Source organism: Stegostoma tigrinum, chromosome 35 (assembly GCF_030684315.1).
Source record: "Stegostoma tigrinum isolate sSteTig4 chromosome 35, sSteTig4.hap1, whole genome shotgun sequence".
Classification (NCBI taxonomy): domain Eukaryota; kingdom Metazoa; phylum Chordata; class Chondrichthyes; order Orectolobiformes; family Stegostomatidae; genus Stegostoma; species Stegostoma tigrinum.
Window position 1 is genome coordinate 17,974,044 of NC_081388.1, and position 19,190 is coordinate 17,993,233.

General features: G+C 41.8%; 1 protein-coding gene across 1 annotated transcript in view; it reads right to left on the reverse strand.

Moving 5' to 3' along the window:
• Positions 1–19,190, reverse strand: part of notch3 (notch receptor 3) — a 156,841-nt gene that overhangs the window by 33,476 nt on the left and 104,175 nt on the right. Inside the window, exons 9-14 of the mRNA XM_048521760.2 lie at positions 16,966–17,079; positions 7,288–7,401; positions 4,868–5,101; positions 968–1,078; positions 597–789; positions 309–454 (exon numbers count right to left, since the gene is read on the reverse strand). Coding sequence (XP_048377717.1) covers positions 309–454; positions 597–789; positions 968–1,078; positions 4,868–5,101; positions 7,288–7,401; positions 16,966–17,079 — 912 coding nt within the window. The remainder of the gene's footprint in view (positions 1–308; positions 455–596; positions 790–967; positions 1,079–4,867; positions 5,102–7,287; positions 7,402–16,965; positions 17,080–19,190) is intronic.

Genomic DNA, 19,190 nt, shown 5'->3' on the forward strand with positions numbered 1-19,190 from the left:
CAGATTCAATCATAACTTGTAAGAAGGAATAGTTTTGTAATACAGAAGGAGAAATCTGCAGGGCTATTAGGTAAGACTGCACAAGTAGGATTAATTGGATAGCTCTTTCAAAGCAGCAACAGTCACTATGGACCACATGTTCAGTGCCCAACCTGTAGGATTTAATTTGATTATATTTCAAAATACAGGGACCTAAACTATCTATTAAAAACACCACCTTTTTTATTTTACAGCCTCATTAGATTAACGTACCAGGGTTTCAACTGCATACGGGTGTTCTCAATATAATTTTACAATTTTTAACGTACCTCGAAAGCCCTCTTTGCATTTACAAATGTAGCCATTCACCAGATCAGAGCAGCTGCCTCCATTCTGGCAGGGGTTGGAATCACATTCAACCTTGTCGATATCACAATTCATTCCTGTCCACCCTGCCTCACAGTCGCACTTGTACCTATGAGTAAATGAGTAGAGTGTGAATATTCAACTAGCCAGACTGCAGAACCCTAACACAAACCACAGCCATAGCTCCTGCACTGGAAGAAAGAAAATAGAAAATAGGAAACTCTCTGTCCTTTGTTTTTCGGCTTCCTTACCCATTGACGTCATCGTGACAAGTCCCATGAATGCAGGGACTGCTGCTGCATTCGTCCACTTCAGAGTAACACAGAGGGTCGTGGTAACCATCTGGACAGAGGCAAGAGAATCCATCCTCACCGTCGATGCAGGTGCCGCCATTCTGACAAGGGTTCGACGCACACTCATTTATCTCCAGGTTGCACTGCGGGCCTGAAAGGAACAAAATAAGTGAGCTGGAGAATTGTGGGACCTGCATCAGCAGGACAATGTGGAATGTCCCTGGAACCACCACTCCCAGTGAATATCAGGGTGGGTCGGGGATGCCAGCTCTCAAAGAAACTTTGTCAGGCTTGCCAGTTAACAAAGAGCCGAAAGAAGGTGCACTCACCTGTGAAGCCTGGTTTGCAGATACAGTCATAGCGGTTAATACCGTCCTGGCAGATCCCATAATCACAGGGTTGGCTGGCACAGTCATCATGGTTTATCTCACAGTTGACACCTGCAGGTCATGGTAAAAATTCAATGACACGCAAATTGCACCAAAGCCAAAAGCAACAATGTTAATTTAAGGCTCATTTAATATTTTGGTTTTAATACAGTCTACCACAAGTTACAGGTAGGCCACTACGGTTTAAGGCCTCACAATATGATCAACAATCCACCAGCATCACATGCCAGCAATGTTCATGTAGCCACAATAATCCACTACGGTTCATTCAAAAATGTTCACCTTAAACAAAATCAAGATTGAGACAGAAATTCTGAATTACGCTGTTTGGTGTTAGTCACAATTGAGGGGGACAGAGCCTGAAAACTTTCCAAATGTCCCGTTTGCTGAAAACTAGGGACAACAGTTTAAAAAAAAGCTTTATTATCATATGTACTTGAATGAGTACAATGAAAAGGTTACAAGCCACCAATTACACCATTTTAGGTACAAAAGTACCTCGGTGTGAATTCTTAAGTGCAAATTCTCAGTCAACAAAGGTTTTGAAAGAGAAAGAAATAAAAAGTCCAGTATTACAGATCGTCGAAATAAATTAGAAAAATAATGAACAAAAAGAAATTGCTGGAAAAGCTCAGCTGGTCTGGCAGCATTTGTGAAGAAGAAAGCAGAGTTAACTTTTCGGGTCCAATGACCCTTCCTCAGAACTGATGGTGGCCGGGAAAACGTCAGTTTATATGCAGAAAATAGGGAGGTGGGTGGGGTAGGGAGTAAATGAGTAGGGAGTAAAGGATAGAGCCCAAAGAGAGAGAAAGGCAGTTGGACAGACAAAGGAGTTGCTCACGATTCGGCTGGGAAGGTGAATGGTTGTTAATGAGGGTTGTTAGTGACTAACGGGGGGTGTGTAATGGCAGGCTGTGTGGTAACAAGGCCTAGTGTGTTGGGTAAGGGCCTGGGACATTGGATAGATTAAGCCCTCTAATTATTGAACACAATATTGAGTCCAGAGAACTGTAGGGTCCCCAAGCGGAAAATGAGGTGCTGTTCCTCCAGCTGCTTTGGGCTTCGCTGGAAAAGTAATGTGCTGGTACATTGAGTCAAATGGTGATGGATTGTGCTGTAATGAATGAATTAGGCTTGGCCTGTCCAAATCTGGCATATTAACTCTTTAATTTGCTCAGGAGGGTCAGGAAAAGCAACTAATGCTTCATCCTAAATATCAAATAAGCTCTGCTTCAGATATAAAGTACTGTTCTGAGAGGAGTTAAGGGAGATATGTTAAGAGTTTTGTGTAGGAATGTCTCAGTAGCAGTAATTTTTACTTGCTCTTAAGTTGAGGCAAGAGACTTTCATGTGCATCAGATGCAATGTAATTAGCTGTTAAGGAATATTTAATATACCAAAGCTGTTTATCAAGACTGAACCAGTCTTTTGTGTACGGTAATATGTGGGTACCCGTCTCCATTTGGCATTACTAATGTAGACAGATACCGAATCAGAGGATTGGTGGCAGTGAATCTGTCCAGCTGCAGCATTCCAGGTAGTTCTTGTGAGATCCAACATTGACAATAGGAAAAGAGTTTGACAGGAGATTTATGGGAATTGAAGCCTTAAGACAACAAACTCACAAAATGAACATATTCCATTGTGAAAACAAGGACTTGTAGATGTTTCAAATACTGGGATAATTGAGCAGAAGTAAGATAACTTAATTGTATTTTTACCCAATATTTATATTATAAAATCAGAGAGCCTCAAGTAAGATTTAAGGTTAGGTGAAATCTTGCAGCATCACCATATATTAGTGGATATATGCATTAAAGAAAGCAGTGAACCTTGTTAATTAAAACCTTTAAAAAGAGTTCGGGAACAGGATTGGATATTATTGGAATAATTATTGTGACAGAAATTTTGTTAATTAACAATAGAAATGTCCTACAAAAAGAAGAAAATGAAAAGTATCAAGTACAATTTAATTCTTCTGTGCAATGCTTCCACTAAAATCTCCAATCCATGGTAAAACACCTCTTCACTCTATACATCCTTCTTAAGGGATGGTGACCAGATGAACACAATACCTTTGCTGTGGCCTAACCAGAGCTTTTGAGAGGAGGAACATAATCTCCCTTACATTTGTATCAGAGATAATGGGAACTGCATATGCTGCAGCTGCTGTGTTCATCCAGCTCCACACTTTGTTATCTTGGATTCTCCAGCATCTGCAGTTCCCATTATCTCTCCACACTTTGTTATCTCCCTTACATTTGTATCTGATGCCTCTCTTTACAAAGCCCAAGATCCCGCATACTTCGCTAACTGCCCTCTCAATATGTCTTGGTACCTTCAAATATCTGTGCTCATGAATTCCCAGGTTCTCCTGTTCCTGCACAATCTTCGGAATTGTACCATTGGCTGGAATCTTCCATTTTCGTCAGGTGTCTCAGTTGTCAGTTGAGTAACCAGCAAGGCAATCAACTGAAAATTTTACAGCAAGGCCCACAAAAGCTTCCTCCAATTGGGCAGTTTGAAGGGAAAATCCTACCTAGCAACAGGTGCCGGCTGATCAGAGGCAGGAAGCTCTCACACTTGATAAGGCTTACTGTGGATGCCATGGTGGTTGTTGGGAGCCACTCAAGAACACAAGGACCAAGATCTCAGGTGAATGTTTATTTTGTGGTTTCTGGGACAGGAGTTCATGAGAAGAATGGGGACAGAAGAATCAGAAGCAGAGGCAGTTGCAAGGATCTCATCTTTCTGCCTTAGTTCCACACCCTCAATCGTGCACAAATTGATGCAGATTGAGACAACCAACAGCCAGTTGGCAGTCTGCCCTCACGGCTTTACCAGTCATGTGGGCAGATCCCATTCTGTACCATCTAGAGCTGGAATAACAGCAGCTCAGGGGGAATCATCCATAGACTACATTTACACGGTTCGCTGCTGCGGAAAGGCTGCCAACATCATCAAAGACCCATTGCACCCCAGTAATGACCTCCTACAACCTCTTTTGTCAGGCAGAAGATACAGAAGCCTGAGCCTGAACACATGCACCAGCAGGTTTAGGAACAACTTCTTCCCAGCCATTGTTAGATTGATGAATGGGCTTGCTAGCCTCGAATAATATTGATCTTGCTAACATTGATCTTGCCGAGTGCACGCCCTGTGCAAAGTAACCTGTGTGCCTCTGTTTAAGTCTTTTTGATCTATACATCCTTGGTTACTATGATCTGCCCGTATTGCTTGTAACCAAAGCTTTTCACTGTACTTCGGTACATGGGACAATAAATCAATCAATCAATAGGCCCTTAAATGGTCATTGAATGCCTACATAAGGACCTCAATTGAAGGTGCGGCGACAACCTGACATTTCCCAGCCAGAACAGTTTTGGGATACCACTATCCCACCCAGTGAAGTTGCCTTCCTGCCCCCATGCCCACTACATCTGGGACTGGAAGATTCTGCCCATTAAAACAATTTTGCTTCTCTCTATTCCTTCTGCCAAAACATGTCATGTCACATTTCTCTATAAGACTTGAAGATTCTTTCATTAAATAATAATTGACTGTCTAGGTTTCTTTGTTGCTTTTCAAAGGGCAGTCAACAAGACTGGAGGTGTGCAACTGTGCTGATCACCAGCAATGGAGAAGGGGCTCAAAGCTCAGTCCCTAATGCTTCACTCCCATCTGGGATGTTCTGCCTAAAGAGTATTGGTTGGGTGTTCAAGGTTAGGAGCAGTCACTCATTGGAACAGTGGAACATTCAGATACTGGGAAAGACCAAAAATCAGAGAAAGGAAAGTGAATGCAAAAACGCGGGCCTGAGAATTGACCTTTGATTTTTACCTGAAGTTCCCTCTTGGCAATGACAAAGGTATTTGTTCACCAGATCAATGCATTTGCCAGAGTTCTGGCACGGGTTGCTATGACATTCATTGATCTGATTCTCACAGCGGTAACCGGTGTAGCCCAGCTCACACTGGCATGTGAAGCTGGCAATGCCATCGGTACAGGTTCCGTGATGGCAGGGGTCAGGGTTGCAGTCATCAATATTCCTCTCGCACAACTTCCCCTCAAAGCCTGCAGCAGAGAAACAAAGCAGCCAAAAAAGTACAGGATCCAGGTAAGCAGACTGAAAACGGTGATGCCCACAACATCCAAACTGTGTCGCTCAAACAACTAAATTGAGAGGTCATAAATGGGAATATAGCTATATAACCCCACAGTACTTAATTATCTGTGAAGTTTTAGATGGTCCATTAGCTGTGGAGGGCACTATATAAATGAAAAACTTTAGGGTGATCGGCCATGGTCTGATTGAACGGTGGAGCAGGCTCGAAGGGCCAGATGGCCCACTCTTGCTGCTACTTTCTGTGTTTCTTTGCTTATCTTCTACTCTGCAAGTAACTGTTGCTAATCATCCTCTTAATGATATAATGTTGAGCCTAGGGGTGACCTTGTAACTTGGGGTTATTCAGCCATTGGGAGTGGGGTGCAGGTTAAAACCTCACTACCTCTCTGAAATTTTAAGGTGTGTTTCTTTTGGAGGGGGCAAGGTGGCAGGGGGGATATTGGTTGGCTGGGTTGCCCTTAGCCTATTTGAGGCCTGTATGTGGCAAATTTACATCACTTCAAGGCCTCATGCCATTGCCACTAGTTGGTTACTGTTGGCAGATGAGGCCGATATGATGGGGTCTTTGGAGACAAAAACCTCCACACCAAGGTTAGTGGAAGTGTACATCCTGTTTCCTCATGAGTGGCAACAATGATGGTGCTGGGTTGGAAGGAGCAAGGGGGCTTGTTTGATTTCGGGTTCTGGCTCTGGGAGTAGGGTCACAGGCCGCAGAATGGCTTCTGTCGCAGTTTGTACTGGCAGCCAAACAGCAACACCAAACATCAGAGATTAACTGGGGGAAACTGGGGCTGGTGGAGGAGCTAGTGGAAAAATGAAATGATTAAGAGATAACCAGCACATGCAGCATTTTACACCAAGAGGAAAAATTAATGACGAAGGTTCATAAGACTAATCAGACAAGAACCATCTGCACCACATCTACATGTTTATCCACTAACCTACCAGTTTAAGAACTTGCAGCCTACCTAGTTTATTTGAAATGTGTGTTATTCAGCTCCCATCTCTGTGCCTGGTGCCCGACAAACAGGCAGAAAAATTGGTTCTCACATTCACTCCATACGCCACCTCCAGACTGATCTGAGGCTCTGTGGCAGGGAGTAAGAAATGGGGGTGTGGAAAAATATAGCACAAACCTGCTATTGTTCAACAGAATATTCTATGAGCTGTCGGCACAATAGACATCATATCCAATAGGCTTCCCTGGTGCCTGCATCCAAATCCTGTGAATACTAATCAGACTGGCCTGAACAATACAGCTTTATCTATTGAAGTGCCCTGCTAGTGTCAGTCCCCTCTAGATGATTTATTTTTCTTCAACGCATCTATATATAAATTTAATATCTTCTGAAAACTGAGTAAAATGCTTCTCTCCAAATCCCTAGTTGGAAAGAGGTAAATCATAGTATCAATGGCCAGAATTGAAACAATTCAGTGGACATTAATTGTCTGGCTGTAATCATCAAGTTCAACACAGGCCCCAGATTTCGCCTGTCTCTTTCCTCCATTTTCACTCCTGTCTAAAGGCAGCTTGGCTCACGTGTGTGCCAGTCCAATGCTTAAAAAATTCATTCAGGGAAACCAGGATGATAAACTTACAGATATACAACTACTAAATATGATCACTTCTCCACGGTTTATACTCTGATTTATAAATCACAGTGTTGGCTGTGTAGAAGAGCCCAGCATTGAGACAGTAGGAAGTACCGAAGAAAGTACACCCCATTTTCAGATAAATGTTATCCTGCAGTTTACCCATATAGAAAAAAAAGATTAATTTCTGGGCACTTTCTGCAGGATCGAAAGGTGAGCTACTTCTTTTATTTGCACTCTTCACCCCAAGTAAGAATTTAGTAACGATTTATGTTGGTAGCAACATAACTCCTTTCTTCTCTCTGGTTCTTGCCAGCTACAGTTCCTTAGGCATCAACTGGTACAGTCTGAGTGGTCAATTCTTTAGGTAACCCATGGGCACTAATAGGCTAATCAACTGTGGAGGTGTCACAAGCAGAACTGAAACATGATGAACTGAGTCTTTGTGGGCAATGTGTGCTCTTCTGCAGTGTCTGTGGTCAGTGGGTGTTCACTGTTCAAAGAGTTGCTGCGCCTGGCTGCAAGAATCCCGTAGGCTTACCTTCTGCACATTTGCAGTCATACCCGTTGGGCCTGTCAACACACTTGGCTCCATTCTGGCAGGGAGTGCTCGCGCACTCATCAATGTCAATCTGACACATCAATCCGGTAAAGCCTGCAGAGGAGAAGGGAGGAAAACTGTAAGCACCGTCTGCTGGCCCAAGCATGTCAGACTCATACTGGCGGACCTCAGTAAGAGTTTTATCGTGAAGTTTCCCAGTAATAAACTATTGGCCTCACCTAAATTAGAAGTCTGAATGTATCATTTCTTCCTCGTATCATTCACCTTTGGGCAGATTCTGCAATGCCCACAATTAGACTATTAATATACCAATAGGAGACAAGGGCTTGATGACCACATCAGGCCTACTAAAACATCACCCCGCAGATTCCAGTGTCAAAGGAGTGAAGGAATATCCTCAGCTCAACTCTAACCAGTCACAGGCTGTGCCTATCATTTATGTGGTGCACTCAGGGTCCTTCCTGTGCCTTTATCCTCCTCTCTTCCCATTCTAGCTGCTAGGAAAACAAAGGACTTGCAACTAACCCAAACTTAGATCAAACCAACAAAATCCTTTTTACAAAGGGGTGGTTTTGGGAATATTACATTGTAGGTGGTAGACAGATCAATCTCAATGTTCCATGGTTAGTGAAATGGGGCACACTGCCAAACCTTCCCAGATACCTAAAGCTTTTTCTTTGGGTCTTTATTGAAAAAAGTCACTATGTCATTGCTGTTTGTGAAACCTTACGGTGCACAAAGCAGCTGCCATTTTTCTTTCTTCCAACAGTGACGACACTTTGGAAGCACTTTGTGATGCCCCCATGGTCATGAAAGGCACTATATCAATGCAAATCCTTCTTTCCTTCCACTGAAATATTCTGACCAATGGAAGTGATACCATGCCTGTACATTCAGGATTGAATCAAGACAGAAGAAAAGCTGAAATCTGAGAACTGCTGAAGTTTTGTCATCATTTCCAACAAGTAAATTTGTATGTATGCGATCTTCTGTGCTATCTGAGGAGATTAAGTGTATAAACTCAGATTACTGGCTAAAAAACACATAACTGTATATAACAAGGGATTACATGATAAACCTGAATATAACCGAACCATATACAGCTTTCAATTAAAACTGTACAGATAGCTCATAACCAATTATTGGCATTTAAAACAAAACCCTTTTAAAACGTCATTTTACAAAAGCATGAATGGCACCTTTGCTAACCTACACATTAATTGCAGTTTGGGACAAGTCATACTGCATTGTACGGATGCCATCTTTCCGAGGGAAAATTAAACTGCTAGTACCACTGGAAGATCCCACTGCAATATCTGAAGAATGCTAGGAGATGTCTGGGATCCATCATCATTTGTGCTTTGTTCAACACCCAAGAACTGGATGAATCTTTACCAACCCTCTTCTTATTTGTTGAATTGTGTTGTGTGTGTACAGTGTTTACTGTCTGCTTCAAAAAGAATTGCTGTGCTTTTGAGTAACTATTGCATATGAAATAGAAATATGATTTTGTGTTATGCAAATGCAGATCTCCCTTGTTTTCTATTCTACTATCAGAAAATGGAGGTGCATTGGCTTTCATCAGCGTCACCTCACTTTGTGACTGATCATCTTCCTGTCAATTTTCCAGAGATTTCTGCTGCTGCTTTGAAGCTTCAATGCCTCAGAGCAATTTTTAGTGTGCATTGCATACCATGTTAGATGTTAATGTTCAAAAAACTAATACAGGGCACAGGTGAATGCCACAATTCAACCATGGGATTCAGCTGTTGTGCACTAGAGATCTGGAGTTTTCTTCTCCCTCAATTGGCTTACAGTTTCCTTCAGGCCTACAAAATGGTGTTTAGTTGTGAATCCCTCAGGTTTCCTGTAGTAAAATTAAGAGTTCACACTTGGCAGGAAGATTCTTTCCAAGTTTTCAAAGTGGAGTGGATAACTAGGGGATCATTAGTCACATGATCATTCAGAATGCACCCCGACAGAATCAGTGAAGCAATTCCTCTGCAGAAATCAGTGGAAATGAGCATGGATTGGGCAGGTTACAAGCATATCAGGAAAAGGGCAGGTGAAATAACCTGGGAAGGAGAGACAATGCCTGCGAATTTAAAAGGAAATATTTGCTAATCTAAATGGATCTTCTCACAAAGATTACATCATCACAGCCCGGCTGTTTGACTGAAGATTTAAAAAGTCCATGGCCGCTAAGTGGAATTGTCTAAATTCAGATCAGAAATTTATATTCTACAGCTCTCTACAATCTCAACAAAACACGTATTCAGAAACTTGGGAGCACTCTGTCAATGTATTCCTGTGTCAGCTTATTGAGAAAGGGAAAGCACAGTGACAATTCAGAATATGAAAAGAGAGTGGAAGCACCAGGAGAACTGACTGAATCTGTCAGTTGTATTCTGAGGTGCTGCTCCTTCAAGCAGGGCCTTCAGTGGCTGCATGTGAAACACAGTAAGCATATGAGGGGCCCTGTGTCTGCCCCAAATGTAAATTGGGCCTAAAAGAATTGAGCCTCCCTCTCATTAAGGGCAGCTACTTCTCAGGCGAGAGGAACCGAGGCCTTTGGAGAACAATTGTCACATTGTCCGCCTCCAGGAGATAACAGACACGGCCCCTCTTGTCAATCAACCACCAACGGAGAGCGTCTTCAAAAGGACTGGCTGAGGTATACTGCACCCTGACCTCTGAATAACCTCTCCACCACAAGAAAAACTGGTTGGGCCTACACTGCAGGCTTCTCTCCAGCTAAACACCCAGTAGATAGCATATAGGGGAGATAGTTCAATGGTTTAAACAGAAAATGGTGTATGATTATGATGTGATGTGCAGTTTTACTGCGCTGCATTCGATCGCTGTTTTGGGCAAAGGATCAATGATAAGATCAGGTAATGCACCAACATTCACACAAAAAACCTTCACCATCTCCAAAACCTTAAACTGGTAACTTCTTGAGACCCATCCTACAGCAATTCATTTCCACTAACGATTACAATGCAAATAGCATTTAAACTGATATCTTCTAACTGTCATTAATAACTTGTGGCTATGTCAAGCTTTTAATGTAGAAAAACTTCAAAGCACTTCACATGCATTACGCTGATGCAGAACCATGTAAAGAGATACTACAGGTGACTAAATGCTTCAAGGAAACAGGTTATTTAAGATGATCCTTAAAAAAGCTAAAAGGCATTGAGATTTAGCAAGAGAATTATGGAGCTTAAAGCCCAGGCAGCTGAATGCACAGCCACCAATGGTGGAGTGAGGAAAGAGGTCAGAATTGAAGGAGCACAGAGATGTGGGGTGGAGGGGTTTAACTGAGGCGGGCACAGGGTGACATTTGGAAATGATTTGAAACCGCAAAACTTGAAATGAGGTCATAGGGTCATACAGCATGGAAACAGACCTTTTGGTCCAACTTATCCATGCCAACCAGACATCCCAATCTGACCTAGTCCCATTTGCCAGCATTTGGCCCATATTCTTCTAAACCCTTCCTATTCATATACCCATTCAATGTTATAATTGTACCAGCCTCCACCACTTCCTCTGGCAGCTCATTCCATACATGCCCCACCCTGTGCATGAAAAAGTTACCCATCAGATTCTTATTAAATCGTTCTCTTCTCATCTTAAACCTACGCCCGGTAGTTTTAGACCCCCCCACTCTAGGAAAAAGACCATGGCTATTTACCCTATCCATGCCCCTCATGATTTTACAAATCCCTATAAGGTCACCCCCTCAGCATCCAATGCTCTGGGGAGAATAGCCTCAGCCTATTCAGTCTCTCCCTAAAACTCAAGCCCTCCAGTCCCAACAACATCCTTGTAAATCTTTTCTGCACTCTCTCAAATTTAACGACATCTTTCCTATTGAAGGGTGACCAGAATTGCACGCAGTATTCCAAAAGTGGCCTCACTAATATCCTCTACAGCCACAACATGCCATCCCAACTCCGATCCTCAATGTTCTGACCCATGAAGGCAAGTGTGCAAAATGCCTTCTTCACCACCATGCCTACCTGTGGCTCCACTTTCAAGGAACTCCGCACCTGCACCTCAAGGACTTTTATTGCCAGACGAGGGGTCAGTGTAAGTCAGTGAAGGTGACAGATGAACAGGATTTGGCATGAATTAGGAAGCATGCAGAAAGATTTAAATGTGCTCAAGTTTATAAATGGTGCCATGGATCACTAGTTGCCAATCAGAGCTGGAGATGATGGCACCAGAATTCACCTTATTGCAGTTTTCCTGAAGGGAGATTCAAACAACCTTCTGCAAACAAGTTATTACATTAGAAACAACACGTCAATTAAAAGAGAAAGGAAAAGAAGAGAATATTCTGGATATCTGCAAAGAAAACGGAGAAAAAGTGAATGGGCCTTGCGCATTTGTTTTTTTTCCAGTAGCACAGGAACAAAACCACAAGCAAAAAGAAACTAATTACAATTACTACCTCATGCAGTAAGTGTCTGTATATTACTAGGCTGATAGGTTGTGAAGCATAGATATTGTAAATATAATATACATTCGCTTATTTGACATTTTTAACAAAAAGGCAAAATTCCAGCATTCAGATGTTGGATAAATAGTTGTTGCGTTTATAAGATAAACAGCAGAACCACAATGAATGCATGTAAATGTCAGGAAACTGGGATTTAGATGCCTTGTGCTTACTGTAGCTATATTTTGACATCTGCAATGTGTAATGCCATTATATACGTGTTCTTCATTCAGATAAATTATGTCAGGGGCAGGGAACACAGTTAAAGTCTCTGCATTTGTTCTTCAAATGGACTATAGAGGGAGTGCTTCAGATTTAGATGTGCCATCTTTTGGATCATATGTTTAACTTTGGTTCCATCTGCCCTCTCATGTGAACGATAAGGGTCCCAAAGCACTATTTAAAGACAGAGCAGGGGTGTTCTCTCTGGTATGTGAGTCAGGTCATTATGACATTGCTGTTTGTGGATGCTTGCTGTGTGAAAATTGGCTGATATTTTTACCACATTACGAGTGTCCACACTTTAACCGTTCATGGCTGATGATTGGGACATTCCCAAAGCTTTACAATGTTGTGCTAGATGCTGCAGAAAGGTATGTCTGCTTCAGTGAATCAATCAGGCACAGGGGCTGTTGCTCTGGGACTGGATCTGGCCTCATTGCTGACTTAAAGAAAGCAAAGATTTCTCTTAGACTAGAACAAGGGGAAAATAACAGTGAGGTGAATATGAGCGGGCCCCATTTGGTGAAAGTGATATCTGACTGAACCATACAAATCATATTAACCAGCTCAATTCCAGTTCTGTGCTGAATTCACTCACCTCCTCATTGCGCAACTAACCTCAGTATTTTCCTATACTACAGAGATGAAAACCAGGCAGGGTTTCTGCTGCTGGTTATTAGTCTGCTGGTTTCAGAATAGGATGACAGTTGTTCAACAGCCTCCATACTCAGCTAGGTTTCCTCTCCTCTACATCGTGCTTCTCTGTCTCAACAGGCTATCATTAGTTTGGTTATTCACTGGTTGAATTCCAAAGTGTGAGTTTCATTGCTGTGCTGGTGGAAGCCAGGCCTGCAACTGCCAAGGCCCTGAGCTCTACATGATGCTCTTCAACTCCCATCTCTTTGACCAAACACTTGGTCACCTGTCCCAAAACCTCCTACATAACTTGCTATCAAATTCTGTATGGCTATGCTTCTTTGGAGCACCTTGGGACATTTCACAACAACAAAAATAGTATACATATGCAACACGCATTACATAATGCACTGAGCTACAATTTACAGATATTGTAAACTGATACTGCAGTATGGTCGAGGCATAGTGGTCTACAGCATGGAAAAGGGTCCTCCAGCCAATCAATACTGTTTCAGTCAAAAACAAGCACTTAACTATTGTAATCTATTTTCCAGCTCTTGGTCTATAGCCTTGTATGCTTTGGCATTGCACATCTAAATGCTTCTTAATTATTAAGAGGATTTCTGCCTCTACCGCTCTTATAGTCAGTGAGTTTCAGATTCCCACCATCCTCTGGATGAAACACATTGTTTGTCACATACCCTGTAAACCTCCTGTCCCTTGTCTTCAATCATACCCCGGTCATTAATCCCTCAACGAAGGAGAAAAGCTCCTTCCTGTCTACACTCCTCAATTATACACACTAGCAAGAAGGGGTGCATTCCAAGATGTCAGATGATCCTTTAAACTCGTGGCTCTGTCTGCTTGTTCTACCGGATGTGAAAGTTCTCATGGCACAACATGGAAAGGGCAGGGTATTAGGCAGAGGTTCCTCCTGTGTGCTATCCACAATTCCTCCCTTAACCACCACCAAATGGACTGGTCACATCTCATTGCTTTTTACTGTGGTCCAAATTTCCACCATGTTTGCCAAATATAGTGTTCACAGCACTTCAAACTCATTCAGTGTATGAGAACCAATGTGAGAATTCCTAGCAGAGGCCAAATTTAAGTGCAGGTCTTCAACTACTATCTTGTAAAATAAGGTGCCGCACTGGGGTAGGCAAAGTCAGAAGTCACACGACACCAGGTCATAAACCAATAGGTTTATTTGAAATCACAAGCTTTTGGAGACTGCTCCTACGCCAGGCGACTTCGTCTGATGAAGGAGCAGCATTCCGAAAACTTGTGATTTCAAATAAACCCGTTGGACTATAACCTGGTGTCGTGTGACTTCTGATCTTGTAAAATGACACATCGGTATAAACTCAAGGAGATCCATAGTTAAAAAGCAAGATTTCTAGATTTTAAATGACGTTAATTTAGTCAGTAACAGTTTGCAAGAACAGTGGAGGTCAATTTAGCTCAGTTGGCTGGATGGCTGGCTTGCTAAGCAAAATGATGCCAACAGTGAGGGTTCAATTCCTATTTGGGCTGAGGATACCATGAAGGACTCTCCTTTTCAACCTCTTCATTCGCCTGAGATAGGGTGACCCTCAGGTTAAACTACCACCAATCATCTCTCTCTTATGAGACAGCTGCCTTATGGTCTGGTGGCGACTTGACAAGAGTAGCCTACAAATAAGGGGTTTAAATAAAAACCATTATTTGCAATGAAGTGTGTAACCTTCATTTAACTGTGAAATTTTAAAATGCTTTTATCAGATTGTCTAGATTTAATTACACAATTGTAATTGGTGTCAAAGGTCCACTCCTCTAGATATATTTGTGACAGTAAGGTCAAGGATTGGGAAAAAATAACATCGGGAGAGATGGGAAAAGCTTTCTCTCTTTTTAATAAAACAGGAGGGAGCAGTCTCCAAAAGAAAATTCAACAACAACTTTCAAACTGGGGCTGGCTATACATTTGAAAAGATTGGCTAGCTTTTTCTGAGAGCTAGCATAAACAATATGGACTAAATTGCCTCCTGAGCTGCTTTGTTTTATGATCCTATATTTTCTATCAAGATAACGCCAGTGTAAACGGGCATACTGCTTCTGTTTTCAACACAGCTCTCCTGAGGCTTGTGGAAGCTCAGTCATCGACCATGTTCAAGCCAGGATCCAACAATTTCCTGATACTAATGCCATTGAGCAATATCATGAAAAATGGCATTGAGGTGGATGATCAGCTATGATCTAGAACAGTGGAATGGATTTGATGAATGAAATGTCTTATCTTGTTCTTTTATTTCTAGTGTATAGTTTGCAGAGTCCTTTTGGGTAAATGAGTGACCACTAGCAAAATTCCAATAAATAATTCTTTCTAGTCTCTGATGTTTACAACATTCAATTATGACATAGTGATTTAATGCTCTTCCACCAACTGCATTCCAGAGATGATATATCAAGTGAGTACAGAAAGCACAGAAAGAGGCCCTTCAGTCCATCATGTCTATACCAGTCATCAACCACCCATCCACTCTAGTACTACTTTCTAGCACTTTACCCATAGCCTTGTATGCTCTGGCACTTCAAGTGATTGTCTAAATGCTTTTTATAATGTTATGATGGTTCCTGCCTCTTCCAGCCTTTCAGACAGTGAGTTCCAGATAACCATCACCCTCAGTTTGAAAAAAAACCTTCCCTAAATGCCTTTAAACATCCTGTCCTTTAGCTTTCATCTGTGGTCCTGGTTATCGATTCCTTTACTGAGATGAAAGGTTTCTCCCTGCCTACACTTCTCATTATTTTGTACACTTCAATCAGATCCTCTCTCAGCCTTCTCTGTTATAAGAAAAACAACCTCAGTCTATCTACTCTCTCTTCTAGGTCAATCACTCCAGCTCAGGCAACATCCTGGCAATTCTGTCCCTTGCACTCTCGCTCTCTTTCCATGCACTTTGCAATATTGTAACCATAGTAACCACACCTTGGAATAGAGACAAAATAGGTCACAATGGCACATTGCACATTGATGTCAGTGTGACATTTCCCTGCAGTTAAATAAAAAGTGAAGCTGTCACTGGTTACGGGCTCTGCTAAGTGGTTCATGTGGTTTGCTAACAATATCCCTCCAAACTCCGGTCAGCTTGTGGGGAGAATGGGAAGCTAAAAATCCATAATTCCTTCTTAATTTTGTTTTTCGCTTCTGCTTTCTGCACAGAGTTACCCTGCTGTAAGAACGATCGAGTGCCAGCCAGGCTTACAACAAAAATGTACATTTACACGGCAGCTTTAGCATAGTGAAATATCCCAAGATGCTACATAGGAGCACTACTAAACAATATTTGATCCCCAGCCACTTAATACAACATAAGTACAGATGATTAAGAGCATGGTCAAAGAGGCACAGAGTTTAAGGTGTGGCTCAAAGGAGCAGAGTAGGAATGCAGAGGAGGTTTAGAAAGGAAATTTTCATAACTAATTGAAGAGAGAACTCTTCATCAATGGTAGCAGGCTGTAGGAATTTACTACATAAAAAGGCTGGAGAAATTGTAATTTTTTTGGCACAGAGATTAGGAGGCAAGTTGATAGAGCATTCAATTGAGTAAATAAGGTAAAACTGTTTCCACTGGCTAACAGGTCGGTCACCTGAGGATACAGATCAAAGATAATTAGCAAAAGAACAAGTGACATGAGTAACTTTCTTCAGCACAGCAAATTATTCTGTTCGAGAGCCTGCTGCCTGAAAGGATGGTGGAAGCAAATTCAACAATATCTTTCAGAAGGTAGTGGCTATATTTATTTAAAGGGTAAGTAAATGCAGGACAATGAGGTAGAGGTAGGGCTGGTGAAGTATTAAATGAACAACTCTTCCAAAGAGCCAGAAGGGGCACTTGGAATGAATGACCTTCTGCATCATCAGCAATTGTTGCTGAGCGACCAAATGAATGGAGGCAGATAGAACCTGACTTTACTTACCGACACCTAGACTTTGTGTTTCCTCACCAGAATCACTAGATGGAAACTCAGGAGCTGAGTCCTTCTGCTCCACTGCTGGAAATTACAGAGGCCAATGAAGCACTTTGCTCTTCCAACTCAGGTGAATTGGTTGAATCAAACCTGAAATCTATTGTGTTTCAATTTCACATCTGCTCACTTAGATACTGGAGGAGTATGAGTGTGCTCTCACACGAACCCATACAAGATTGCAGTGCACAATAACTCAATAGTTGCCTGTACTTTCCTCACTAGAATATCCCAACAAGGGTGAATGTTAAGGGAGCCAGTGTTAGATTGTTTCTTACCTGAGGGGCACTTGCAGGCAAAGCCATTCACGTTATCCATGCATTTACCATTGTTCACACAGGGATTACTTTCACACTCATTAATATCAGTCTCACAGTAAATCCCTTTGAATCCTGGAGGTATAACAAAACAAGATATTAGTTTGATTAATTACATATACACAAATGTAAACAACTAAAGATATACATACACACATCACAGAATTGTTATTGTGCAGAAAGAGGCGATTCAGACTATGGTGTCTGTGCCAGCTCTCTGAATGAGCATTTCAATTTGTGCCATTCTTCCATCTTCTCTCTGTAGCCTTGCACACTGTTCTTTGACAAGTAACAGTATAATTCCCTTTGAATGCATTAACTTGAATCTGCCTCTACCAGTCAGGCAGAGCATTCCAGACCTTAACCACTCGCTGCATCATAAAGCTTTCTCTCATATTATTTTTGCTGCTTTTGACAATTACTTTAAATCTTTTCCCTCTTGTTCTACATCCTTTCATGAGTGTATGTATGTCCATGTGCATATATTAGGCAGTAACATAGCTTGTTATTGTAATTTAAGCAGGAGAGAGTTTAAACAGGTCAACATGAAATACTTCCAGCCTGGATTACATAACACATGACCTGTGAAGTGATCAGTATTGGCTGCCATTTACACCTGCATTGAACTCACATGTTGTCCCATTACCACGTTTTGGCCTTGAATACATTGTTTGTTGTCAATTAAGCACTCTGCTCTCCACTCTCTCACAGACTTCCCTTTGCCCTTTCCTCCCCTGTTCTCCCTTGTCATTTTACTTCTAACCTATATTTCCACTGACTTCAAACCAGGAGAGGTGCGAAACAAACTTCCAATTCACCATCACCCATTTTGCATTATCCCACAAACTCAAGATCTCCCAAATGATGGTTCTTATTGATAGACTAAGAAACCAAGCATGCAAGACATAAACAGTGAAGATGGTGGGTAACAGTAAACATGATGTGACGGTTCCAGTGTTGGACTGGGGTGGGCAAAGTCAGAAGTCACACCACACTAGGTTACAGTGACTTCACTTGACAAAGGAGCAGTCCTGCAAAAGCTTGTGATTTCAAGTAAACTTGTTGGGCTGTAACCTGGTGTTGTGTGACTTCTAACATTAACCATGGTCTCAGAGACTTGCTGTAGGAGAGCAGGAAGATGAGGACGGTGCAGAATTTCACAGCTTTAAAGTCCCAGAAGGTAATAAGTTAGATAAGAAATCCCTGGTGGATACACTAGAAAAGGAGTGAATCATGTTGAGAAAAGACCAGGTTGTAAGTCAACAATGAAATAGCTCTGTGAACAGAAGATCTGAATGACATGTTTACTGTGAGCAGACAATTGAAAGTCCAATCCAAGTGTAGCCTGAAATAAAATAAAGGTTAGAAGCAGAAAATGATTTCGATTAAGCATGTGATAATGATACAGTCTCCATGTTAAATTCCTCCACCCTTTTCATTGTTCAGATTAGCAGTGCAAACTCTTGTCTATACTTATATTGGAAATTGCAGATGTAGTTTTGTCAGGGTGTAATTGCACATTCCCATCAATAGTTGCACTACAATGCTACGAATGGCAGGCAGCTCCAACTATATTGGTACACCTGTCCAAGAGGTGTGTCTTAACATTCCTGAACAGGTAGATTACAGGTACCTACTCTTAGAAATGTGAATGTACAATTTTATAACGGATAAATCTGGTAGAAAATGGGTCAGGTGCAAGTTTCTAACACATCACAACAAAATAGGTACAGATAGAAAGTTGCATGCAGACATGTACATATTTTATAATCACATCACTGAAAGTTACCAGGATTTATCATTGCCTGTCAGCACTACAGGTTTACATCTGCGTAGATATACAAATTAGGAGCAGGAGTAGGCCATTCAACCCCTCAAACCAGTTCTACCATTCACTAAGATCTTGGCTGATCTGATTATAGCCCGAAAACTGGCATTCCCACCTACCCGATATCCTTCCACCCCTTTGTCCAATGAGAATGTATCTACCTGTGCCTTAAAAATATCCAAGGCCTCTGCTTCTACCACCTTTTCAAGAGAAGAGAGCAGGGTTGAGGGACTGTTTGGCCTACAGCTGTTCCTATTTTGTTATGGCCTCATGGAATCGTGGTTGTCAAAGAAGATATTTCACCTCTGTTTTAAATGGATGACTTTTGATTTTTAACTAAGAGACCTCTAGTTCTAGA